The sequence below is a fragment of the Petromyzon marinus genome, chromosome 73, assembly GCF_048934315.1.
Source record: "Petromyzon marinus isolate PM22_M1 ecotype Great Lakes invasive population chromosome 73, UKy_Petmar_22M1.pri1.0, whole genome shotgun sequence".
Lineage (NCBI taxonomy): Eukaryota > Metazoa > Chordata > Hyperoartia > Petromyzontiformes > Petromyzontidae > Petromyzon > Petromyzon marinus.
This window is the reverse complement of record NC_133739.1, coordinates 8,088,108-8,116,064: the sequence shown is the minus strand read 5'-3', so window position 1 is coordinate 8,116,064 and position 27,957 is coordinate 8,088,108. Positions and strand designations below refer to the sequence as shown.

General features: G+C 55.0%; 1 protein-coding gene across 1 annotated transcript in view; it reads right to left on the bottom strand.

Annotated features, from left to right (window-relative positions):
- DCAF6 (DDB1 and CUL4 associated factor 6) overlaps positions 1-27,957 on the bottom strand; it is a 117,911-nt gene that overhangs the window by 16,441 nt on the left and 73,513 nt on the right. Inside the window, 11 exon segments of the mRNA XM_076055894.1 lie at positions 698-839; positions 11,973-12,011; positions 13,383-13,449; positions 14,487-14,651; positions 17,576-17,622; positions 18,080-18,818; positions 20,421-20,493; positions 24,314-24,379; positions 25,147-25,188; positions 25,191-25,673; positions 26,210-26,451. Coding sequence (XP_075912009.1) covers positions 698-839; positions 11,973-12,011; positions 13,383-13,449; positions 14,487-14,651; positions 17,576-17,622; positions 18,080-18,818; positions 20,421-20,493; positions 24,314-24,379; positions 25,147-25,188; positions 25,191-25,673; positions 26,210-26,451 — 2,105 coding nt within the window.

Genomic DNA, 27,957 nt, shown 5'->3' with positions numbered 1-27,957 from the left:
TGTGTGTGTGTCTCTGTGTGTGTGTCTCTGTGTGTCTCTGTGTCTCTGTGTGTCTCTGTTTGTCTCTGTGTGTGTGTGTGTCTGTGTGTGTGTGTGTCTCTGTGTGTCTGTGTGTCTCTCTGTGTCTCTGTTTGTCGCTGTGTGTGTGTGTCTCTGTGTGTGTGTGTCTGTGTGTGTGTGTGTCTGTGTGTGTGTGGGGAGCGATAGTGTAGCGGTTAGCGCGCTGCGCTATGAACCTGGCGACCCGGGTTCGATTCCCGCTCACGGCCAACACCAGTGACGATTATCTGAACCGGTCCCGGGCCTCCCCTAGGTCGACTCAGCCTCAAATGAGTACCTGGTGCGGTGTGTAAACATCGTCACTAGGGAGACAAAGGCGGTCGGGCGTGGTGCTGGCCACCCACCCCCTCGTGTACCGTTCCGGCCTTCATAGGTGCTCGCTAACAGCACTTGCCCCTACAGTCTGTTAAGGCTATACGGGGGATCTTTGTCTTTGTGTGTCTGTGTGTGTGTGTCTCTGTGTGTGTGTCTGTGTGTGTCTCTGTTTGTGTGTCTCTGTGTGTGTGTGTCTCTGTGTGTGTGTGTCTCTGTGTGTGTGTGTCTCTGTGTGTGTCTCTGTGTGTGTCTGTGTGTCTCTCTGTGTGTCTCTGTGTGTCTGTGTCTCTCTGTGTGTCTGTGTGTCTCTGTGTGTGCTCACCATGGTACGTGAGTTACGATGTCCACTGTAAGTGACGCTGGGTCGAGGTCTCACCACGCCGTGAGTCTCCAACTCCTCCGCCTGCTGTTTCTTCTCCTTGCGGCGGCGAAACACTTCCTGGATGCGTGCTGCAGCTGAGCGCCTGGAGACACAACCACACCACACAGCCACCGGCACAACACACCACAGTCACACCACACCACACAGCCACCATCACGCCACACCACACAGCCACCGGCACAACACACCACACAGCCACCGGCACACCACACCACACAGCCACCGTCACACCACACCACACAGCCACCGGCACACCACACCACACAGCCACCGTCACACCACACCACACAGCCACCGGCACACCACCCCACACAGCCACTGGCACACCACACCACACAGCCACCGGCACACCACACCACACAGCCACCTGCACACCACACCACACAGCCACCGTCACACCACACCACACAGCCACCGGCACAACACACCACACAGCCACCGTCACACCACACCACACAGCCACCGGCACACCACACCACACAGCCACCGTCACACCATACCACACAGCCACCACCACAACACACCACACAGCCACCGGCACACCACACCACACAGCCACCGTCACACCACACCACAGTCACACCACACCACACAGCCACCGTCACAACACACCACACAGCCACCGGCACACCACACCACACAACCACCGGCACACCACACCACAGTCACAACACACCACACAGCTACCATCACACCACACCACACAGCCACCGGCACAACACACCACACAGCCACCGGCACAACACACCACACAGCCACCGGCACAACACACCACACAGCCACCGGCACACCACACCACACAGCCACCGGCACACCACACCACACAGCCACCGTCACACCACACCACACAGCCACCGGCACAACACACCACACAGCCACCGGCACAACACACCACACAGCCACCGGCACACCACACCACACAGCCACCGGCACAACACACCACACAGCCACCGGCACAACACACCACACAGCCACCGGCACAACACACCACACAGCCACCGGCACACCACACCACACAGCCACCGGCACAACACACCACACAGCCACCGGCACACCACACCACACAGCCACCGGCACACCACACCACACAGCCACCGGCACAACACACCACACAGCCACCGGCACAACACACCACACAGCCACCGGCTCACTCACCCTCTCACTGGCTCGCTAACTCACTTTCTCACTGGCTCGCTCACTCACTCACTCACTGGCTCGCTCACTCACTCTCTTACTGGCTCACTCACTCACTCTCTCAATGGCTCGGTCACTCACTCACTCACTGGCTCGCTCACTCACTCACTCTCTCACTGGCTCGCTCGCTCGCTCACTCACTGGCTCGCTCGCTCACTCACCCTCTCTCTCACTGGCTCACTCACTGACTCACTCACTGGCTCGTTCACTCACTCACTCTTTCACTAGCTCGCTCACTCACTCGCTCACTCTCTCTCTCACTGGCTCACTCACTCACTCAATCGCTCACTCACTCACTCACTGGCTTGCTCACTCACTCACTCACTGGCTCGCTCACTCTCTCTCTCTCACTGGCTCGCTCACTCTCTCTCTCACTGGGTCGCTCGCTCACTCACTCACTCACTGGCTCGTTCACTCACTCACTCTTTCACCAGCTCGCTCACTCACTCACTCTCTCACTGGCTCACTCGCTCACTCTCTCTCACTGGCTCGCTCACTCTCTCTCTCACTCACTCGATGGCTCACTCACTCGCTCACTCCCTCTCACTGGCTCACTCACTCACTCACTGGCTCGCTCACTCACTCACTCACTGGCTCGTCCACTCACTCTTTCACCAGCTCGCTCACTCACTCACTCTCTCACTGGCTCACTTGCTCACTCTCTCTCACTGGCTCGCTCACTCACTCACTCACTCTCTCACTGGCTCACTCGCTCACTCTCTCTCACTGGCTCGCTCACTCTCTCTCTCTCTCACTCACTCGATGGCTCACTCACTCGCTCACTCTCTCTCACTGGCTCACTCACTCACTCACTGGCTCGCTCACTCACTCACTGGCTCGTTCACTCACTCTTTCACCAGCTCGCTCACTCACTCAAGCTCTCACTGGCTCACTCGCTCACTCTCTCTCACTGGCTCGCTCACTCACTCACTCTCTCACTGGCTCACTCGCTCACTCTCTCTCACTGGCTCGCTCGCTCACTCACTCACTCACTCTCTCTCTCGCTCTCCTCACTCACTCGATGGCTCACTCACTTGCTCACTCTCTGTCACTGGCTCACTCACTCACTCGATGGCTCACTCACTCGCTCACTCACTCTCTCTCGCTCTCTCACTTACTCGCTGGCTCACTCAATTAATCACTGACTCGCTCGGATATCAATCACTGACTCGTTCGGATATCAATCACTGGTGGTGGTGGTGATAATGGTGGTGATGGTGGTGGTGATGGTGGTGGTGGTGATGGTGGTGGTGATGATGGTGGTGGTGATGATGGTGGTGATGGTGGTGGTGATGATGGTGGTGGTGTTGGTGGTGGTGGTGATGGTGGTGATGATGGTGATGATAGTGATCACTGCAATAATCAAAAACACGTTGTGTTACACACACACACGCTGTGTTACACACACACACACTGTGTTACACACACACACACGATGTGTTACCCACACACTGTGTTACACACACACACACGATGTGTTACGCACACACTGTGTTACACACACTGTGTTACACACACACACACGATGTGTTACACACACACTGTGTTACACACACACTGTGTTACACACATGCTGTGTTACACACACGCTGTGTTACACACACACACGCGCTGTGTTACACACAGACACACGATGTGTTACACACACACGCGCTGTGTTACACACACACACACACACTGTGTTACACACACACGCGCTGTGTTACACGCACACACACGCGCTGTGTTACACAAACACGTTGTGTTACACACATGCTGTGTTACACACACACTGTGTTACACACACACACGCTGTGTTACACACACGCTGTGTTACACACACACATGCGCTGTGTTAGATACACACACGCTGTGTTATACACACACACGCGCTGTTACACACACACACACACTGTGTTACACACACACTATGTTACACACACAAGCGCTGTGTTACACACACACACACGCGCTGTGTCACGCACACACACACACGCTGTGTTACACACACACGCTGTGTAACACACACACACACGGTGTGTCTCACACACACACACGCACGCTGTGTTACACACACACACGCGCTGTGTTACACATACACACACACGCTGTGTTACACACACACACATGCTGTGTTACACACACACTGTGTTACACACACACACGCTGTGTTACACACACGCTGTGTTACACACACACACGCGCTGTGTTACATACACACACGCGCTGTGTTACACACACACACGCTGTTACACACACACACACGGTGTGTTACACACACACGCTGTGTTACACACACACACACACGCTGTGTTACACACACACACGCTATGTTACACACACACTGTGTTACACACACGCGCTGTGTTATACACACACACACGAGCTGTGTTACACACACACACGCGCTGTGTTACACACACACATGCGCTGTGTTACACACACACACACGCTGTGTTACACACACACACACGCTGTGTTACACACACACACACACGCTGTGTTACACACACACGCTGTGTTACACACAGACACGCGCTGTGTTACGCACACACACATGCTGTGTTAAGCACACACACACGATGTGTTACACAAACACACGGTGTGTTACACACACACACTGTGTTACACACACTGTGTTACACACACACACACGCTGTGTTAAACACACACTGTGTTACACACACACACGCTGTGTTACACACACATGCTGTTACACACACGCGCTGTGTTACACACACACGCGCTGTGTTACGCACACACACATGCTGTGTTAAGCACACACAAACGATGTGTTACACAAACACACGGTGTGTTACACACACACACACACTGTGTTACACACACTGTGTTACACACACACGCTGTGTTACACACACACTGTGTTACACACACACACGCTGTGTTACACACACGCTGTGTTACACACACACATGCGCTGTGTTAGATACACACACGCTGTGTTATACACACACACGCGCTGTTACACACACACACACACTGTGTTACACACACACTATGTTACACACACAAGCGCTGTGTTACACACACACACACGCGCTGTGTCACGCACACACACACACGCTGTGTTACACACACACGCTGTGTAACACACACACACACGGTGTGTCTCACACACACACACGCACGCTGTGTTACACACACACACGCGCTGTGTTACACATACACACACACGCTGTGTTACACACACACACATGCTGTGTTACACACACACTGTGTTACACACACACACGCTGTGTTACACACACGCTGTGTTACACACACACACGCGCTGTGTTACATACACACACGCGCTGTGTTACACACACACACGCTGTTACACACACACACACGGTGTGTTACACACACACGCTGTGTTACACACACACACACACGCTGTGTTACACACACACACGCTATGTTACACACACACTGTGTTACACACACACACACGCGCTGTGTTATACACACACACACGAGCTGTGTTACACACACACACGCGCTGTGTTACACACACACATGCGCTGTGTTACACACACACACACGCTGTGTTACACACACACACACACACGCTGTGTTACACACACACACACACGCTGTGTTACACACACACGCTGTGTTACACACAGACACGCGCTGTGTTACGCACACACACATGCTGTGTTAAGCACACACAAACGATGTGTTACACAAACACACGGTGTGTTACACACACACACACACTGTGTTACACACACTGTGTTACACACACACGCTGTGTTACACACACACTGTGTTACACACACACACGCTGTGTTACACACACGCTGTGTTACACACACACATGCGCTGTGTTAGATACACACACGCTGTGTTATACACACACACGCGCTGTTACACACACACACACACTGTGTTACACACACACTATGTTACACACACAAGCGCTGTGTTACACATACACACACGCGCTGTGTCACGCACACACACACACGCTGTGTTACACACACACGCTGTGTAACACACACACACACGGTGTGTCTCACACACACACACGCACGCTGTGTTACACACACACACGCGCTGTGTTACACATACACACACACGCTGTGTTACACACACACACATGCTGTGTTACACACACACTGTGTTACACACACACACGCTGTGTTACACACACGCTGTGTTACACACACACACGCGCTGTGTTACATACACACACGCGCTGTGTTACACACACACACGCTGTTACACACACACACACGGTGTGTTACACACACACGCTGTGTTACACACACACACACACGCTGTGTTACACACACACACGCTATGTTACACACACACTGTGTTACACACACACACACACACGCGCTGTGTTATACACACACACACGAGCTGTGTTACACACACACACGCGCTGTGTTATACACACACACACGAGCTGTGTTACACACACACACGCGCTGTGTTACACACACACATGCGCTGTGTTACACACACACACACGCTGTGTTACACACACACACACACGCTGTGTTACACACACACACACACGCTGTGTTACACACACACGCTGTGTTACACACAGACACGCGCTGTGTTACGCACACACACATGCTGTGTTAAGCACACACACACGATGTGTTACACAAACACACGGTGTGTTACACACACACACTGTGTTACACACACTGTGTTACACACACACACACACACGCTGTGTTAAACACACACTGTGTTACACACACACACGCTGTGTTACACACACACGCTGTTACACACACGCGCTGTGTTACACACACACGCGCTGTGTTACGCACACACACATGCTGTGTTAAGCACACACAAACGATGTGTTACACAAACACACGGTGTGTTACACACACACACACACTGTGTTACACACACTGTGTTACACACACACGCTGTGTTAAACACACACTGTGTTACACACACACACACGCTGTGTTACACACACGCGCTGTGTTACGCACACAAACGCTGTGTTACACACACACGCTGTGTTACATACAGACACACGATGTGTTACACACACACGCTGTGTTACACACACACACGCTGTGATACACACACACACACGCTGTGTTACATAAACACGCTGTGTTATACACACACGCTGTGTTACACACAAACACGCTGTGTTATACACACACACACACGCTGTGTTATATACACACACACACGCTGTGTTATACACACACACACACGCTGTGTTACACACGCACACACGCTGTGTTACACACACACAAACACGCTATGTTACACACACACACGCTGTTACACACAAACGCTGTGTTACACACACACTGTGTTACACGCGAGATGTGTTACACACACACACACACGCTGTGTTACACATGCATACATGCTGTGTTACACACACACGCGCGGTGTTACACAGACACACGTGCCGTGTCACGCACACACGCTGTGTTACACACACACACGCTGTGTTACATACACACAAGCTGTGTTACACACACACGCTGTGTTACACACACACACACGTGCTGTGTTATACACACACGCTGTGTTACACACACACGCTGTGTTACACACACACACACACACACGCTGTGTTACACACACACACACGCTGTGTTACACACACACACACGCTGTGTTACACACACACGCTGTGTAACACACACACACACACGGTGTGTCTCACACACACACACACACGCACGCTGTGTTACACACACACACGCGCTGTGTTACACATACACACACACGCTGTGTTACACACACACACATGCTGTGTTATACACACACTGTGTTACACACACACACGCTGTGTTACACACACGCTGTGTTACACACACGCTGTGTTACACACACACACGCGCTGTGTTACACACACACGTGCTGTGTTACGCACACACACTGTGTTACACACACACACGCTGTTACACACACACACACGGTGTGTTACACACACACGCTGTGTTACGCACACACGCGCTGTGTTACGCACACACACATGCTGTGTTAAGCACACGCACACGATGTGTTACACAAACACACGGTGTGTTACACACACACACACACTGTGTTACACACACTGTGTTACACACACACGCTGTGTTAAACACACACTGTGTTACACACACACGCTGTGTTACACACACGCGCTTTGTTACGCACACAAACGCTGTGTTACACACACACGCTGTGTTACACACAGACACACGATGTGTTACACACACACGCTGTGTTACACACACACACGCTGTGATACACACACACACACGCTGTGTTACATAAACACGCTGTGTTATACACACACGCTGTGTTACACACAAACACGCTGTGTTATACACACACACCCACGCTGTGTTATATACACACACACACGCTGTGTTATACACACACACACACGCTGTGTTACACACGCACACACGCTGTGTTACACACACACAAACACGCTATGTTACACACACACACGCTGTTACACACAAACGCTGTGTTACACACACACTGTGTTACACGCGAGATGTGTTACACACACACACACACGCTGTGTTACACATGCATACATGCTGTGTTACACACACACGCGCGGTGTTACACAGACACACGTGCCGTGTCACGCACACACGCTGTGTTACACACACACACGCTGTGTTACATACACACAAGCTGTGTTACACACACACGCTGTGTTACACACACACACACGTGCTGTGTTATACACACACGCTGTGTTACACACACGCTGTGTTACACACACACACACACGCTGTGTTACACACACACACACACGCTGTGTTACACACACACACACGCTGTGTTACACACACACGCTGTGTAACACACACACACACACGGTGTGTCTCACACACACACACACACGCACGCTGTGTTACACACACACACGCGCTGTGTTACACATACACACACACGCTGTGTTACACACACACACATGCTGTGTTACACACACACTGTGTTACACACACACACGCTGTGTTACACACACGCTGTGTTACACACACACACGCGCTGTGTTACATACACACGCGCTGTGTTACACACACACGTGCTGTGTTACGCACACACACTGTGTTACACACACACACGCTGTTACACACACACACACGGTGTGTTACACACACACGCTGTGTTACGCACACACACACACACGCTGTGTTACACACACACACGCTATGTTACACACACACTGTGTTACACACACACACACTGTGTTATACACACACACACGAGCTGTGTTACACACACACACGCGCTGTGTTACACACACACATGCGCTGTGTTACACACACACACACACGCTGTGTTACACACACACACACGCTGTGTTACACACACACACACACGCTGTGTTACACACACACGCTGTGTTACACACAGACACGCGCTGTGTTACGCACACACACATGCTGTGTTAAGCACATACACACGATGTGTTACACAAACACACGGTGTGTTACACACACTGTGTTACACACACACACACACGCTGTGTTTAACACACACTGTGTTACACACACACACGCTGTGTTACACACACACGCTGTTACACACACGCGCTGTGTTACACACACACGCGCTGTGTTACGCACACACACATGCTGTGTTAAGCACACACACACGATGTGTTACACAAACACACGGTGTGTTACACACACACACACTGTGTTACACACACTGTGTTACACACACACGCTGTGTTAAACACACACTGTGTTACACACACACGCTGTGTTACACACACACACTGTGTTACACACACACTGTGTTACACACACGCTGTATTACACACACGCGCTGTGTTACGCACACAAACGCTGTGTTACACACACACGCTGTGTTACACACAGACACACGATGTGTTACACACACATGCTGTGTTACACACACACACGCTGTGATACACACACATACACGCTGTGTTACATAAACATGCTGTGTTACACACACACGCTGTGTTACACACAAACACGCTGTGTTATACACACACACACACGCTGTGTTATATACACACACACACACGCTGTGTTATACACACACACACACGCTGTGTAACACACGCACACACGCTGTGTTACACACACACAAACACGCTATGTTACACACACACACGCGGTTACACACAAACGCTGTGTTACACACACACTGTGTTACACGCGCGATGTGTTACACACACACACACATGCTGTGTTACACATGCACACATGCTGTGTTACACACACACGCGCGGTGTTACACAGACACACGTGCTGTGTCACGCACACACGCTGTGTTACACACACACACACACGCTGTGTTACATACACACAAGCTGTGTTACACACACACACTGTGTTACACACACACGCTGTGTTACACACACACACACGTGCTGTGTTATACACACACGCTGTGTTACACACACACACACACGCTGTGTTACACACACACACACACGCTGTGTTACACACACACACGCTGTGTTACACACACACACGCGCTGTGTTACACACACACACGCTGTGTTACATACACACACACGCTGTTACACACACACACGCTGTGCTACACACACACACGCGCTGTGTTACACACACACGTGGTTTAACACACACACAAACGCGCTGTGTTACACACACAATCGCGCTGTGTTGCACACACACACGCGCTGTGTTACACACACACACTGTGTTACACACACACACACGCTGTGTTACACACACACACTGTGTTACACACACACACACGCTGTGTTACACACACACACACGCTGTATTACACACACACACACGCTGTGTTACGCACACACACACACGCTGTGTTACACACACACACTGTGTTACACACACACACACACGCTGTGTTACACACACACACTGTGTTACACACACACACACACGCTGTGTTACGCACACACACACGCTGTGTTACGCAAACACACACACGCTGTGTTACACACACACACGCTGTGTTACGCACACACACACACGCTGTGTTACACACACACTGTCTTACACACACACACACACGCTGTGTTATACACACGCTGTGTCACACACGCACACACACGCTGTGTCACACACACACACGCTGTGTTACACACACACATGCTGTGTTACACACACACACATGCTGTGTTACATACGCACGCTGTTACACACACCCGCTGTGTTACACACACACATGCTGTGTTGCACACACACACACACACACGCTGTGTTACACACACACACGCTGTTTTACACACACACACACGCGCTGTGTTACACACACACTGTGTTACACACACACTCGCTGTATTATGCACACACACACGACGTGTTACACAAACACACAGTGTGTTACACACACACGTTGTGTTACACACACACACACTGTGTTACACACACACACTGTGTTACACACACACACACGCCGTGTTAAACACACACTGTGTTACACACACACGCTGTGTTTCCCACACACACGCTGTTACACACACACACACACGCTGTGTTAAACACACACACACGCTGTGTTACACACACACACACACGCGCTGTGCTACGCACACACACGCTGTGTTAAGCAAACACACATGCTGTGTTACACAAACACGCTGTGTTACTCACACACGCTGTGTTACTCACACACGCTGTGTTACACACACACACGCTGTGTTACACACACACACACGCTGTGTTACACACACGCACACGCTGTGTTACACACACGCACACGCTGTGTTACACACACACACACGATGTGTTACACACACACACACACACGCTGTGTTACACACACACGCTGTGTTACACACACACACACACGCTGTTACACACACACACACTGTGTTACACACACACACGCGGTGTTACACACACACACACGCTGTGTTACACACACACACACGCTGTGTAACACGCACACGTGCTGTGTTACACACACATGCTGTGTTACAAACACACACACTGTGTTACACACACGCAGTGTTACACACACACACACACACGCTTCCTTACACACAAACACTCTGTGTTACACACACACACGCTGTGTTACACACACGCTGGTTAGACAAAAGCCACATTACCTGATGATGTCATTGACTGAGAAATGTCGATTACCAATCCTGGGACATGGGACACACACATACAGTGACACACACACATAGACACACACACACACATAGACACACACACGTGCACAACAACAACAACCGCCATTCGCCACTAAGTGGCGGTGACGTCACCACGACGCTTGTGCCAGGCTATGTGCACCTTGAGGCCACGTGGAGTGTCGAACGCCCGCTGGCAGGAGGTCACGGGGCAGACCCAGGTGCCACGGGTCGACTGACAGATGACTGGCTGGTGCACCACCTGTGCCCCCTACCGTCCCAACCTGCTGTGCTTTAGCCACCCGGCGCTCCGCTCGTTGTTGTGAGCGTCGCTCCTCCGCCCTCCGTTGTTGTTGGAGAGCGACTACCTCCAACTGCCCAGTAGCATCCTTCACGAGCCTCCTCCACAGAGGCCGATCTTGACACCGCTGGTACCAGTCATTGGCAAGTCCACTCAGCTCCACGTCCTCCTGTACCACATCACTCCATCTCTTCTCTAGCCCGTATCGCGCCCGTTTAGCCCCCTCGATCCGGCCGAACAAAAGCTGTTTCGGCATGCGGTGGCTGGGCATGCGGGCTACATGACCCAGCCATCGCAGCCTTGCCCGCCGGAGGAGCTCACCGATGGGACCTTGCCCAGATCTTTCAAGGATTTGTGAGCTCCTCACACAATCCAGTCTGGTTAAACCCAGGATGGATCGTAGGCAGGTCAGCCTACATGTTTCTAACCAGCGAAGATGTTCCATTAGGGGGGTCCACGTTTCGCAGGCGTAGAGAAGGGAGGGAATGACCGTGGCCGAGAAGACCTGAAGCTTAGTGCGGAGCGACAGACCAGGTAGCTTCCACACAGCATTACGCAACCGATGAAAAGATATTGCCGCTCGACTGATTCGGAGTGAGACCTCTGCTGTTAAACTGGAGCCGGCCATAAGCACACTGCCCAGGTATGGGAAACTCTCCACTCTCTCCACAACTGCCCCATCACCGATTGGGAGTTGTGGGGGTGGAGTGTCCGATGGTACAAAATACCCAGGCAGGTGCTTAGTTTTGGTGGGGCTGATGGTCAGGCCCCATCTCTTAGTGGCACGCTCCAGACTCAGCAGCAGCGTCTCCAACTCCTCCTCTGAATGAGCAGCTACTACCAAATCATCAGCATACATAACGTGGTTGAGCAATAGGGAGCCATCCCTTGACCACACCCGGGCGTCGATCAGCCTCCCATTATATCTGTTCCATATGGAGATTCCCCCGGTACAGCTATTGCAGGCACACACACATAGTGACACACACATATGTTGTTTGGTTGTTGTGGTTGTTGTGGTTGTGGTTGTTGTGGTTGTTGTTGTGGCTGTGGTTGTTGTTGTGGTTGTGGTTGTTGTTGTTTACCTGCGAGTGATGCTTCTGTTCGGGCTGGGCGCAGCCTCCTCATCACTGTCGTCACCACCACCACCAACTACAACAACAACCACCACCACCAACTACAACAACAACCACCACCACCAACTACAACAACAACCACCATCAACTACAACAACAACCACCACCAACTACAACAACAACCACAACAATCACAACTACAACTACAATAACCACAACTACTCCAACCACCACAACTACTACAACCACAATAACCACAGCTACTACAACCACAATAACCACAACTACTACAACTACAATAACCACAACTACTACAGCAACCACAATAACCACAAATACTACAACCACAATAACCACAACTACTACAACCACAATAACCACAACTACTACAACCACCACCACCCACTACAACAACCACCACACGGGGAAGACACGGGGAGACACGTGGAGACACGGGGGAGACACGGGGGAGACACGGGGAGACACGGGTAGACATTGAGAGACACGGCGGAGACACGGGGAGACACGGGGGAGACACGGGGAGACACGGGGAGACACGGGGGAGACACGGGGAGACACGGGGAGACAGTGAGAGACACGGGGAGACACGGGGGAGACACGGGGGAGACACGGGGAGACACGGGGGAGACATTGAGAGACACGGGGAGACATTGAGAGACACGGGGAGACACGGGGGAGACACGGGGAGACACGGGGAGACACGGGGAGACACGGGGGAGACAGTGGGGAGACACGGAGAGACACGGGGGAGACACGGGGAGACACGGGGGAGACATTGAGAGACACGGGGAGACACGGGGAGACACGGGGAGACACGGGGGAGACATTGAGAGACACGGGGAGACACGGGGAGACACGGGGAGACACGGGGGAGACACGGGGAGACACGGGGAGACACGGGGAGACACGGGAGACACGGGGGAGACACGGGGAGACACGGGGGAGACACGGGGAGACAGGGGAGACACGGGGAGACACGGGGGAGACACGGGGGAGACACGGGGAGACACGGGCGAGACACGGGGAGACACGGGGGAGACATTGAGAGACACGGGGGAGACACGGGGAGACACAGGGGAGAGCAAATCTCACCATTTGCTGATCCCGCTGCTGATGATGATGCTACTGATGATACTGATGATGCTGATGGTGCAGATGATGCTGCTACTGATGATGTTGCTGATGTTGATGGTGCTGATGGTGGTCCAGCATCATCGCCATCATCATCAGCAGCTGCTGCTGCTGCTGATGATGCTGCTGTTGAATCAAAACAGAAGGGGGCAGCATTGGTGAGTGGTGAGTGTGGCGGTGAGTGTGGTGGTGAGTGTAGTGGTGAGTGTGGTGGTGAGTGTGGTGGTGAGTGTAGTGGTGAGTGTGGTGGTGAGTGTGGTGGTGAGTGTAGTGGTGAGTGTGGTGGTGAGTGTGGTGGTGAGTGTAGTGGTGAATGTAGTGGTGAGTATGGTGGTGAGTGTGGTGGTGAGTGTAGTGGTGAGTGTAGTGGTGAGTGTAGTGGTGGTGGTGAGTGTGGTGGTGAGTGTAGTGGTGAGTGTGGTGGTGAGTGTGGTGGTGAGTGTGGTGGTGAGTGTGGTTGTGAGTGTGGTGGTGAGTGTGGTGGTGAGTGTGGTGGTGAGTGTGGTGGTGAGTGTGGTTGTGAGTGTGGTGGTGAGTGTGGTGGTGAGTGTGGTGGTGAGTGTGGTGGTGAGTGAGTGGTGGTGTATGTAGTGGTGAGTGTGGTGGTGAGTGTAGTGGTGAGTGAGTGGTGGTGTATGTAGTGGTGAGTGTGGTGGTGAGTGTAGTGGTGAGTGTGGTGGTGAGTGTGGTGTTGAGTGTGGTTGTGAGTGTGGTGGTGAGTGTGAGTGGTAAGTGTGGTGGTGAGTGTGGTGGTGAGTGTGGTGGTGAGTGTGGTTGTGAGTGTGGTGGTGAGTGTGGTGGTGAGTATGGTGGTGAGTGTGGTGGTGAGTGTAGCGGTGAGTGTGGTGAGTAGTGGTGAGTGTGGTGGTGAGTGTGGTGGTGAGTGTAGTGGTGAGTGTGGTGGTGAGTGTGGTGGTGAGTGTGGTGGTGAGTGTAGTGTTGAGTATGGTGGTGAGTGTGGTGGTGAGTGTAGTGGTGAGTGTGGTGAGTGTGGTGGTGTGTGTAGTGGTGAGTGTAGTGGTGAGTGTGGTGTTGAGTGTAGTGGTGAGTGTAGTGGTGAGTGTGGTGGTGAGTGTGGTGTTGAGTGTGGTGTTGAGTGTAGTGGTGAGTGTGGTGGTGAGTGTGGTGGTGAGTGAGTGGTGGTGTGTGTAGTGGTGAGTGTAGTGGTGAGTGTGGTGGTGTGTGTAGTGGTGAGTGTGGTGTTGAGTGTGGTGGTGTGTGTAGTGGTGAGTGTGGTGGTGAGTGTGGTGGTGAGTGAGTGGTGAGTGTGGTGGTGAGTGTGGTGGTGTGTGTAGTGGTGAGTGTAGTGGTGAGTGTAGTGGTAAGTGTGGTGGTGTGTGTAGTGGTGAGTGTGGTGTGGAGTGTGGTGGTGTGTGTAGTGGTGAGTGTAGTGGTGAGTGTAGTGGTGAGTGTGGTGGTGAGTGAGTGGTGAGTATAGTGGTGAGTGTGGTGGTGTGTGTGGTGGTGAGTGTGGTTGTGAGTGTGGTGGTGAGTGTGGTGGTGAGTGTGGTGGTGAGTGTGGTGGTGAGTGTGGTTGTGAGTGTGGTGGTGAGTGTGGTGGTGAGTGTGGTGGTGAGTGTGGTGGTGAGTGAGTGGTGGTGTATGTAGTGGTGAGTGTGGTGGTGAGTGTAGTGGTGAGTGAGTGGTGGTGTATGTAGTGGTGAGTGTGGTGGTGAGTGTAGTGGTGAGTGTGGTGGTGAGTGTGGTGTTGAGTGTGGTTGTGAGTGTGGTGGTGAGTGTGAGTGGTAAGTGTGGTGGTGAGTGTGGTGGTGAGTGTGGTGGTGAGTGTGGTTGTGAGTGTGGTGGTGAGTGTGGTGGTGAGTATGGTGGTGAGTGTGGTGGTGAGTGTAGCGGTGAGTGTGGTGAGTAGTGGTGAGTGTGGTGGTGAGTGTGGTGGTGAGTGTAGTGGTGAGTGTGGTGGTGAGTGTGGTGGTGAGTGTGGTGGTGAGTGTAGTGTTGAGTATGGTGGTGAGTGTGGTGGTGAGTGTAGTGGTGAGTGTGGTGAGTGTGGTGGTGTGTGTAGTGGTGAGTGTAGTGGTGAGTGTGGTGTTGAGTGTAGTGGTGAGTGTAGTGGTGAGTGTGGTGGTGAGTGTGGTGTTGAGTGTGGTGTTGAGTGTAGTGGTGAGTGTGGTGGTGAGTGTGGTGGTGAGTGAGTGGTGGTGTGTGTAGTGGTGAGTGTAGTGGTGAGTGTGGTGGTGTGTGTAGTGGTGAGTGTGGTGGTGAGTGTAGTGGTGAGTGTGGTGGTGAGTGTGGTGTTGAGTGTGGTTGTGAGTGTGGTGGTGAGTGTGAGTGGTAAGTGTGGTGGTGAGTGTGGTGGTGAGTGTGGTGGTGAGTGTGGTTGTGAGTGTGGTGGTGAGTGTGGTGGTGAGTATGGTGGTGAGTGTGGTGGTGAGTGTAGCGGTGAGTGTGGTGAGTAGTGGTGAGTGTGGTGGTGAGTGTGGTGGTGAGTGTAGTGGTGAGTGTGGTGGTGAGTGTGGTGGTGAGTGTGGTGGTGAGTGTAGTGTTGAGTATGGTGGTGAGTGTGGTGGTGAGTGTAGTGGTGAGTGTGGTGAGTGTGGTGGTGTGTGTAGTGGTGAGTGTAGTGGTGAGTGTGGTGTTGAGTGTAGTGGTGAGTGTAGTGGTGAGTGTGGTGGTGAGTGTGGTGTTGAGTGTGGTGTTGAGTGTAGTGGTGAGTGTGGTGGTGAGTGTGGTGGTGAGTGAGTGGTGGTGTGTGTAGTGGTGAGTGTAGTGGTGAGTGTGGTGGTGTGTGTAGTGGTGAGTGTGGTGTTGAGTGTGGTGGTGTGTGTAGTGGTGAGTGTGGTGGTGAGTGTGGTGGTGAGTGAGTGGTGAGTGTGGTGGTGAGTGTGGTGGTGTGTGTAGTGGTGAGTGTAGTGGTGAGTGTAGTGGTAAGTGTGGTGGTGTGTGTAGTGGTGAGTGTGGTGTGGAGTGTGGTGGTGTGTGTAGTGGTGAGTGTAGTGGTGAGTGTAGTGGTGAGTGTGGTGGTGAGTGAGTGGTGAGTATAGTGGTGAGTGTGGTGGTGTGTGTAGTTGTGAGTGTGTTGTTGAGTTTACCAGATTCATCTTCAGCTCTTCTCCCCAAGGAAAATGAACTCTGAGACCTGTGAAGAGAGATAACAACCACACTCACCACCACACTCAATGACCCACCCACCAACCCACCAACCCACGCACCTACCCACCAACCCACACACCCAGCAACCCACCCACTCATCCACTCACACACCCACCCACTCACCCACCCACCCACTCACTCACTCACCCACCCACTCACTCACTCACCCACCCGCCCACTCATCCACCCACTCATCCACCCACTCACTCACTCACCCACCCACTCACCCACCCACTCACTCACCCACCCACCCACCCAGCAACCCACCCACTCACCCACTCACCCACTCACCCACCCACTCAATCACTCACCCACTCACCCTCTCATCCACCCATTCACCGCCTCATCCACTCACACACCCACTCACTCACTCACCCACCCGCTCACTCACTCACTCACCCACCCGCTCACTCACCCACTCACCCACCCACCCCGCCACTCACCACTCGCTGCTGAAGCTGAGCTGGATGGTGCTCTGCGTGGTACCCTCTGTGCTGTAGTGCAGATTCAGCACCGGCTCCACCACTGTCGCACCACCACCACCAACAACTCCACCACCACCACCACCCACAACAACACCACCATCTCCCAGAACAACACCAACACCACCCACAACACCACCACCACCACAACCACCACCACTACCACCGCCCACACCACCACCACCACCACCCGCACCACCACCACCACCCGCACCACCACCACCACCCGCACCACCACCACCACCCCCACCATCACCACCACCATCACCACCACCCACACCACCATCATCACCACCACCACCACCACCAACAACTCCACCACCACCACCCCCCACAACAACACCATCATCTCCCAGAACAACACCACCATCTCCCAGAACAACACCACCCACATCACCACCACCACCATCACCAACACCACCACCAACACCCACACCATCACCACCACCACCACCACCCACCGCAACACCACCCACACCATCACCACCACCCACCGCAACACCACCCACACCACCATCACCACCACCACCACCACCACCCACATCACCACCCACACCACCACCACCACCCACACCACCATCACCACCACCACCACCCACTGCTCCGTCACCCCCAGGCTCCAGCCCCCCCTCCCCACGTGACCCTCCCCCTGCCCCTCCCCCAGCAGCAAGCCCCCCCTCGTGGTCTTCAGAGGGGACACCTGGGGGAGGGGGGGAGGGGGGTGGGAAGGGGGAAGGGGGAGGGGAAGGGGGAGGGGGGGTGGGAAGGGGGAGGGGGGAGGGGGATGAGGGGGGAGGGAGGGGGAGGGAGGGGTGGAACACACAGCAGAGGTCATGGCAAGGATGAGGTCAGGGTGAGGTCAGGGTGAGGTCAGGGTGAGGTCAAGGTGAGGTCACATGGTGAGGTGAGTGGTGAGTGGTGGTGAGTGGTGGTGAGTGGTGGTGAGTGGTGGTGAGTGAGTGGTGGTGAGTGAGTGGTGGTGAGTGGTGGTGAGTGGTGGTGAGTGGTGGTGAGTGAGTGGTGAGTGGTGGTGAGTGAGTGGTGGTGAGTGGTGGTGAGTGTGGTGGTGTGTGTAGTGGTGAGTGTGGTGGTGAGTGAGTGGTGAGTGTGGTGGTGAGTGTGGTGGTGAGTGTGGTGGTGAGTGGTGGTGAGTGGTGGTGAGTGAGTGGTGGTGAGTGGTGAGTGGTGGTGAGTGAGTGGTGGTGAGTGGTGGTGAGTGGTGGTGAGTGGTGAGTGGTGGTGAGTGGTGGTGAGTGAGTGGTAGTGAGTGGTGAGTGGTGGTGAGTGAGTGGTGGTGAGTGAGTGGTGGTGAGTGAGTGGTGGTGAGTGAGTGAGCGAGTGGTGGTGAGTGGTAAGTGAGTGGTGGTGAGTGGTAAGTGAGTGGTGAGTAGTGGTGAGTAGTGGTGAGTAGTAGTGGTGAGTGGTGAGTGGTGGTGAGGTGAGTGGTGAATGAGTGGTGAGTGGTGAGTGAGTGGTGGTGAGTGGTGAGGTGAGTGAGTGGTGAGTGAGTGGTGGTGAGTGGTGGTGAGTGAGTGGTGGTGAGTGGTGGTGAGTGAGTGGTGGTGAGTGAGTGGTGGTGAGTGGTGAGTGGTGCTGAGTGAGTGGTGGTGAGTGGTGGTGAGGTGAGTGGTGAGTGGTAAGTGAGTGGTGAGTGGTGAGTGAATGAGTGAGTAGTGAGTGAGTGGTGAGTAGTGGTGAGTGGTGAGTGAGTGGTGAGTAGTGGTGAGTGGTGAGTGAGTGGTGAGTGAGTGGTGAGTAGTGGTGAGTGAGTGGGTGAGTGAGTGGTGAGTAGTGGTGAGTAGTGGTGAGTAGTGGTGAGTGTTGAGTGAGTGGTGAGTGAGTGGTGAGTAGTGGTGAGTGAGTGCTGAATGAGTGGGTGGGTGAGTGAGAGAGTGAGCAGTGGTGGAGTGGTGAGTGAGTGGTGGCTGAGTAGTGGTGAGTAGTGGTGGTAGTGGTGAGTGAGTGGTGAGTGAGTGAGTGGTGAGTGAGTGGTGAGTGAGTGGTGAGTATTGGTGAGTGAGTGCTGAGTGAGTGGGTGAGTGAGTGAGTGGTGAGTGAGTGAGTGATGGTGAGTGAGGAGGAGTGGTGAGTGAGTGAGTGAGTAGTGGTGAGTGGTGAGTGAGTAGTGGCTGAGTGAGTGAGTGGTGAGTAGTGGTGAGTGAGTGGTGATTGAGTGAGTGGTGGCTGAGTGAGTGGTGAGTGAGTGATGAGTAGTGGTGAGTGAGTGTTGAGTGAGTGTTGAGTGAGTGAGTGGTTGTAGTGGTGAGTAGTGGTGAGTAGTGGTGAGCTGTAAGCGGCTTGCCAGAGTGATCGTGGAGATGCATCAAGTGGAGCTGCTTCCTCACGGCCCATGGATGGAGAGTCTGGGGATACATCTGGACAGTGTGTCACTGTGTCACTGTGTGTCACTGTGTGTGTCACTGTGTCACTGTGTGTCACTGTGTGTGTCACTGTGTCACTGTGTGTCACTGGGTGTGTCACTGTGTGTGTCACTGTCCAGCAAAACAACCCCCTACCTCCTCGTGGTGCCGGATGGGCAACTCTGTCGTGGACAGTGCTGTGGGGGGGAGGTCCAATTTCGATTGGCTCCTCCCCTCATGGCATCTGTGTCCAACACAGTGGCTAAACAGGGGCTCTGGATGGGTGCGAGGGGCTGGTAACCCCTCCACCTTCAATTAATTACCCCTAAACCGCGAATTAAGTATATAACTAATAAGCTTGTGCCGGAGGCCCCGGGGGGCCAGGCGTCTATGACGTCTCCTGGCCAAACCCCAATTGGCGGAGCCAGAAGATTGAATATCTACCCTCGGGGCTCCTCCAGAAACAACGAAAAACCACTACGGGTGGCCACGTGGAATGTTCAAACGCTCACTGCGGAGGAGAGGCTGCCACTCCTCTGTCGGGAGCTGGACAGGTACCGCCTGGATCTATGTGGCATTCAGGAGGTCCGGTGGACCGGCTCTGGCTCCTGCCACCATGAGGGGTGGACAGTCCTCTACTCGGGGCAGCAGACTGCCAAAAAACAGGATGTGGCTCTTCTTTTGAACAAAAGAATGAAGGGGGCGTGGGAGCATGGCGGTGAGGTGTGGGAAGCTGTAAGCCCCAGGCTACTTTGGGCTCGCCTTCCCATCAACCGGAGGCGAGGAATGGTGGTTGTGGTTACTTATGCCCCCACCGAAGATGAACATCCGTGGAGGGATGCAGGCAAAGCCGATGAGTCAGATGCCTTCTATGACCTCCTGTCACAGGTGCTGGCTAAAGTGGCCCCTCGGGATAGAGTCATCATGTTGGGTGACTTCAATGCCCGAGTTGGTCATGATGCTGGCACCTGGTCTGGAGTGATTGGAGGGCATGGGCCAGATCAGCTCAATAACAGCGGCTGGGATTGGCATCGTCCCCGACTCCTCCTGATGTCGAGGGTAAATGGGCGAGGTTTAGGACTGTGACTCATGCAGCTGCAATGGCTGCTTTGGGTACACGGTCCAGACCTCTCCAGAAACCCTGGCTGACAGAGGAGGTGTTCAGGATGGTTGAGAAAAAGCGACAGGCCCACTGTCATCGGCTACAGAATCCCACGTCAGAGAATGAGGAGGCTTACCGCAGCCTTCGCTCGGAGGTTCGGAGAGCCGTGAGGCGCTGCAAGGATGGGTGGTGGTCGCGGGTTGTTGAGGAGATGGAGTCTGCCTCAGTGGCCCGTGATCACAAATCTCTATTTAACTCCACCAAAAAAGTAACCTGCAGCGCCACACCTATTACCATCATTAAGGGAAAAAACGGTGATCCAATCTCCGACCCCCAGGAACAAGTTTGCAGATTTGCTGCGCATTTCTGTGAGGTCCTGGGGGAAGGAAAATCCCTCAGCCGGGAAAACAATGTGGCATAAAGTGAGGATGACCCTGCTGAGGCTGCGGTGCCTCAAATATTGGAAGAAGTCACCCCCTGTGAGTGGCTGGCTGAGGTGCCATCTGTTGAGGAAGTAATGAAGGCGATCCGGAGTCTGAGACCAGGAAAGGCAGCAGGCAGAGATGATCTGCCAAGCGAAATGCTGAGGGAGGGTGGCGTTTGTGCACAGACTGCCCTATATGACATCATAACAACAGTCTGGACCACTGGACGGGTTCCGCAGGATTGGAAGGATGCCCTGGTGGTCCCCATTTTTTTTTAAGAAGGGGGACCGCACAGACTGTAACAACTACAGGGGCATCTCACTCCTCAGTGTGCCGGGAAAGGTCCTGGCAAGGATATTCAACATCGCCTTGCCAGGCACGCTGAGGAGAGGCTTGCGGAGCCCCAATGCGGTTTCAGGAAAGGGCGATCCTGCACAGATGCCATATTTTCTGTCCATCTGCTAGAGCAGAGGTGTAGGGAATTCCAACAAGACCTACACCTCTGCTTTATTGACCTGGTCAAGGCCTATGATACCATCAGTAGGCCTGGGCTCTGGGTTGTTCTTCGTGCTTTTGGAGTACCTGACCCTCTACTAACGATCATTAAGGACCTTCATGATGGTGAGCGGGCCCGGGTAAAACTACGTGACCGGGAGTCAGAGCCATTCCCTGTACACCTTGGGGTTCGACAAGGATGTCCTCTGGCTCCCACATTATTTAACATCTATTTTGCCCACATGGTTCGTGAAGTCTTCAATAGCTGTACCGGGGGAATCTCCATTTGGTACAGATATAATGGGAGCCTGATCGATGCCCGGGTGCGGTCAAGGGATGGCTCCCTATTGCTCAACCACGTTATGTATGCTGATGATTTGGTAATAGCTGCTCATTCAGAGGAGGAGTTCGAGACGCTGCTGCTGAGACTGGAGCATGCCACTAAGACGTGGGGCCTTACCATGAGCCTCACCAAAACTAAGCACCTGCCTGGGTATTTTGTACCATCGGACACTCCACCCCCACAACTCCCAATCGGTGATGGGGCAGTTGTGGAGAGAATGGAGAGTTTCCCATACATGGGCAGTGTGCTTATGACTGGCTCCAGTTTAACAGCACAGGTCTCACTCCGAATCAGTCGAGTGGCAATATCTTTTCATCGGTTGCGTAACACTGTGTGGAAGCTACCTGGTCTGTCGCTCCGCACTAAGCTTCAGGTCTTCTCGGCCACGGTCATTCCCTAACCTTCTCTACGCTTTCGAAACGTGGACCCCCCTAATGGAACATCTTCGCCGGTTAGAAACATTTAGGCTGGCCTGCCTACGATCCATCCTGGGTTTAACCAGACTGGATTGTGTGAGCTCACAAATCCTTGAAAGATTTGGGCAAGGTCCCATCGGTGAGCTCCTCCGGCGGGGAAGGCTGCGATGGCTGGGTCATGTAGCCCGCATGCCCAGCCACCGCATGCCGAAACAGCTTTTGTTCGGCCGGATTGAGGGGGCTAAACGGGCGCGGCACGGGATAGAGAAGAGATGGAGTGATGTGGTACAGGAGGACGTGGAGCTGAGTGGGACTTGCCGATTACTGGTACCGCGGTGTCAAGATCGGCCTCTGTGGAGGAGGCTCGTGAAGGACGCTACTGGGCAGTTGGAGGTAGTCGCCCTCCAACAACAATGGAGGGCGGAGGAGCGATGCTCACAACAACGAGTGGAGCGCCGGGTGGCTAAAGCACAGCAGGTTGGCACAGTAGGGGGCACAGGTGGTGCATCAGCCAGTCATCTCAGTCATCTCAGTCAGTCGACCCGTGGCACCTGCTGGGTCTGCCCGTGACCTCCTGCCAGCGGGCGTTTGACACTTCACGTAGCAGCCTCAAGGTGCACATGGCCTGGCACAAGCATCGTGGTGATGTCACTGCCACTTAGTGCCGAATGGCGGTTGTTGTTGTTGTCTGGGGAGCGATAGTGTAGGGGTTAGCGCGCTGCGCTATAAACCTGGCGGCCCGGGTTCGATTCCCGCTCACGGCCAACACCAGTGACGATTATCTGAACCGGTCCCGGGCCTCCCTAGGTTGACTCAGCCTCAAATGAGTACCTGGTGCGGTGTGTAAACATCGTCACTAGGGAGACAAAGGCGGTCGGGCGTGGTGCTGGCCACCCACCCCCTCGTGTACCGTTCCGGCCTTCATAGGTGCTCGCTAACAGCACTTGCCCCTACAGTCTGTTAGGCTATACGGGGGATGTTTGTCTTTGTCAGTGTGTGTGTCCGTGTCCCCTGGTCTCCCCCGTGTCTCCCCCGTGTCTCCCCGCGTCCTCACCTGACTTTGTCCGAGTCTCTGCTGGCACCACGGGTTTAGCCGGTGGGTGCGCCCATGGCAACAGAGCTGCAACCACAACCACAGCCACAACAACCAGGTCAACCATGGTGTCTCCCTGTGACTCACCCGTCTCTCCCCCTCTCTCCGGCTCTCTCCGTCTCTCCCGTCTCTCCCCCCCCTTCCCGTGTCTCTCCCCCCCTCCCCTCTCTCTCCCCCCTCCTCCCCCCTCTCTCCCCACTCTCTCACCGTCTCTCCCCCGTGTCTCTCCCCGTGTCTCTCCCCCAGTCTCTCCCCCCTCTCTCTCCCAGTCTCTCTCCCCGTCTCTCCCCTCTCTCTCCCCCCTCCCCCCTCTCTCCCCTCTCTCCCCCCCCCCTCTCCCCGTGTCTCCCCGTGTCTCTCCCGTGTCTCTCCCCGTGTCTCTCCCCGTGTCTCTCCCCGTGTCTCTCCCCCCGTCTCTCCCCCCGTCTCTCCCCCCGTCTCTCCCCCCGTCTCTCCCCCCGTCTCTCCCCCCGTCTCTCCCCCCGTCTCTCCCCCCGTCTCTCCCCCCGTCTCTCCCCCCGTCTCTCTCTCCGTCTCTCTCCCCGTCTCTCCCCCCTCTCTCCCCCCCTCCCCCCTCTCTCCCCCCCCCTCTCCCCGTCTCTCCCCGTGTCTCCCCCTCTCCCCGTGTCTCCCCCTGCTCCCCGTGTCTCTCCCCGTGTCTCTCCCCGTGTCTCTCCCCGTGTCTCCCCCTCTCCCGTGTCTCTCCCCCCGTCTCTCCCCGTGTCTCCCCCCTCTCCCGTGTCTCCCCCACCCCCCCTCCCCGCAGTGTCTCCCTCCCCACGTTCTCCCCTCACCCCTCGTCGTCCGGCGACGAGAGCAGAGACACCGCCGCGGCCGCCACGGCGGAGGAGGCGGAGGCGGTGGTGGAGGTGGAGGCGGTGGTGGAGGCGGTGGAGGCGGCGGTGGAGGAGGTGGAGGCGGTGGAGGAGGCGGTGGAGGCGGCGGTGGAGGCGGTGGAGGAGGTGGAGGCGGTGGAGGCGGTGGTGGAGGAGGTGGAGGAGGTGGAGGCGGTGGAGGCGGTGGTGGAGGAGGAGGTGGAGGCGGAGGCGGTGGAGGCGGCGATGAGGAGGTGGAGGAGGTGGAGGCGGTGGAGGAGGTGGTGGAGGCGGTGGAGGAAGAGGTGGAGGCGGTGGAGGAGGCGGTGGAGGAGGTGGAGGAGGTGGAGGCGGTGGAGGCGGTGGTGGAGGAGGTGGAGGCGGAGGTGGAGGAGGTGGAGGAGGGGGCGGGGAGGAGAGTGGGCGGTGGAGTCGCCGGGTAACTCCACGCCTCCCGCGGGGACGCGCGGACAACGACCCCTCGGACGAGGGAGACAGCGGAGACGGAGTCAGCGGAGACTCGGCCGACGCGGCGGGGACGGAGACACGGGGGGGGCGGGGGGGGGCGGACGCCGTGACGACCCCCGCGATGAACCCACCGTGACCCCCGTGATGACCCCGCCATGACCCCACCATGACCCCGCGCGGCGACCCCACCGTGACCCCGGTAATGACTCCACCGTGACCCCAGTGATGACCCCGCCATGAACCCCACCGTGACCCTGCGGGCGAACCCACCGTGACCCCGGTAATGACCCCACCGTGACCCCCATGATGACCCCGCCGTGACCCCACCGTGACCCCCTTGGCGACCCCACCGTGACCCCAGCGATGACGCCACCGTGACCCCAGCGACGACCCCATGGTAACCCCAGCGATGACCCCACTGTGACCCCCGTGGCGACCCCACCGTGACCCCGGCGATGACCCCACCGTGACCCCACGACGACCCCACCGTGACCCCCAGTGATGACCCCACCGTGACCCCCGTGGCGACCCCACCGTGACCCCGGCGATGACCCCACCGTGACCCCATGATGACCCCACCGTGACCCCAGTGATGACCCCACCGTGACCGCAGGGACGACCCCACCGTGACCCACCGTGACCCCACCGTGACCCCACCGCGCCCCCCTCTCACCGCGTGTGCGGGGGGTGAGGGGGGTGAGGGGGGCCGTGCCCTCGCTCCGCCGCCCCCCCCAGAGTCACCCCCCTCGCTCGCCTCCTCAAACCAGCGGGAAAGCATCTCAGACATCCGCTGCATCAGGCTGACTCCCGTGTCTCCTGTACACACAGACACATACACACAGACACACACATAGACACACACACATACACAAATAGACACACACATAGACACATACACACACAGACACACACATAGACACACACACATACATAGACACACACACAGACACACAGAGACACACACACACACAGACACAACAACAACAACTGCCATTCGCCACTAAGTGGCGGTGACATCACCACGATGCTTGTGCCAGGCCATGTGCACCCTGAGGCCACGTGAAGTGTCGAACGCCGCTGGCAGGAGGTCACGGGGCAGACCCAGGTGCCAAGGGTCGACTGACTGAGATGACTGGCTGATGCACCACCTGTGCCCCCTACTGTGCAACCTGCTGTGCTTTAGCCACCCGGCGCTCCACTCGCTGTTGTGAGCGTCGCTCCTCCGCCCTCCGTTGTTGTTGGAGGGCGACTACCTCCAACTGTCCAATAGCGTCCTTCACGAGCCTCCTCCACAGAGGCCGATATTGACACCGCTGGTACCAGTCATCGGCAAGTCCACTCAGCTCCACGTCCTCCTGTACCACATCACTCCATCTCTTCTCTAGCCCGTGCCGCACCCGTTTAACCCCCTCAATCCGGCCAAACAAAAGCTGTTTCGGCATGCGGTGGCTGGGCATGCGGGCTACATGACCCAGCCATCGCAGCCTTGCCCGCCGGAGGAGCTCACCGATGGGACCTTGCCCAAATCTTTCAAGGATTTGTGAGCTCCTCACACAATCCAGTCTGGTTAAACCCAGGATGGATCGTAGGCAGGCCAGCCTAAATGTTTCTAACCGGCAAAGATGTTCCATTAGGGGGGTCTACGTTTCGCAAGCGTAGAGAAGGGAGGGAATGACCGTGGCCGAGAAGACGTGAAGCTTAGTGCGGAGCAACAGACCGGGTAGCTTCCACACAGCGTTACGCAACCGATGAAAAGATATTGCCGCTTGTCTGATTTGGAGTGAGACCTCTGCTGTTAAACTGGAGCCGGTCATAAGCACACTTCCCAGGTATGGGAAACTCTCCACTCTCTCCACAACTGCCCAATTACCGATTGGGAGTTGTGGGGGTGGAGTGTCCGATGGTACAAAATACCCAGGCAGGTGCTTAGTTTTGGTGGGGCTGATGGTAAGGCCCCATTTCTAAGTGGCACGTTCCAGCCTCAGCAGCAGCGTCTCCAACTCCTCCTCTGAATGAGCAGCTATTACCAAATCATCAGCATACATAACGTGGTTGAGCAATAGGGAGCCATCCCTTGACCGCACCCAGGCATCGATCAGGCTCCCATTATATCTGTACCAAATGGAGATTCCCCCGGTACAGCTCTTGAAGGCTTCACGAACTACGTGGTCAAAATAGATGTTAAATAATGTGGGAGCCAGAGGACATCCCTGTCGCACCCCAAGGTGTACAGATAATGGCTCTGACTCCCGGCCACGTAGCTTTACCCGGGCCCGCTCACCATCATAATGGTCCTTAATGATCGTGAGCAGAGGGTCAGGT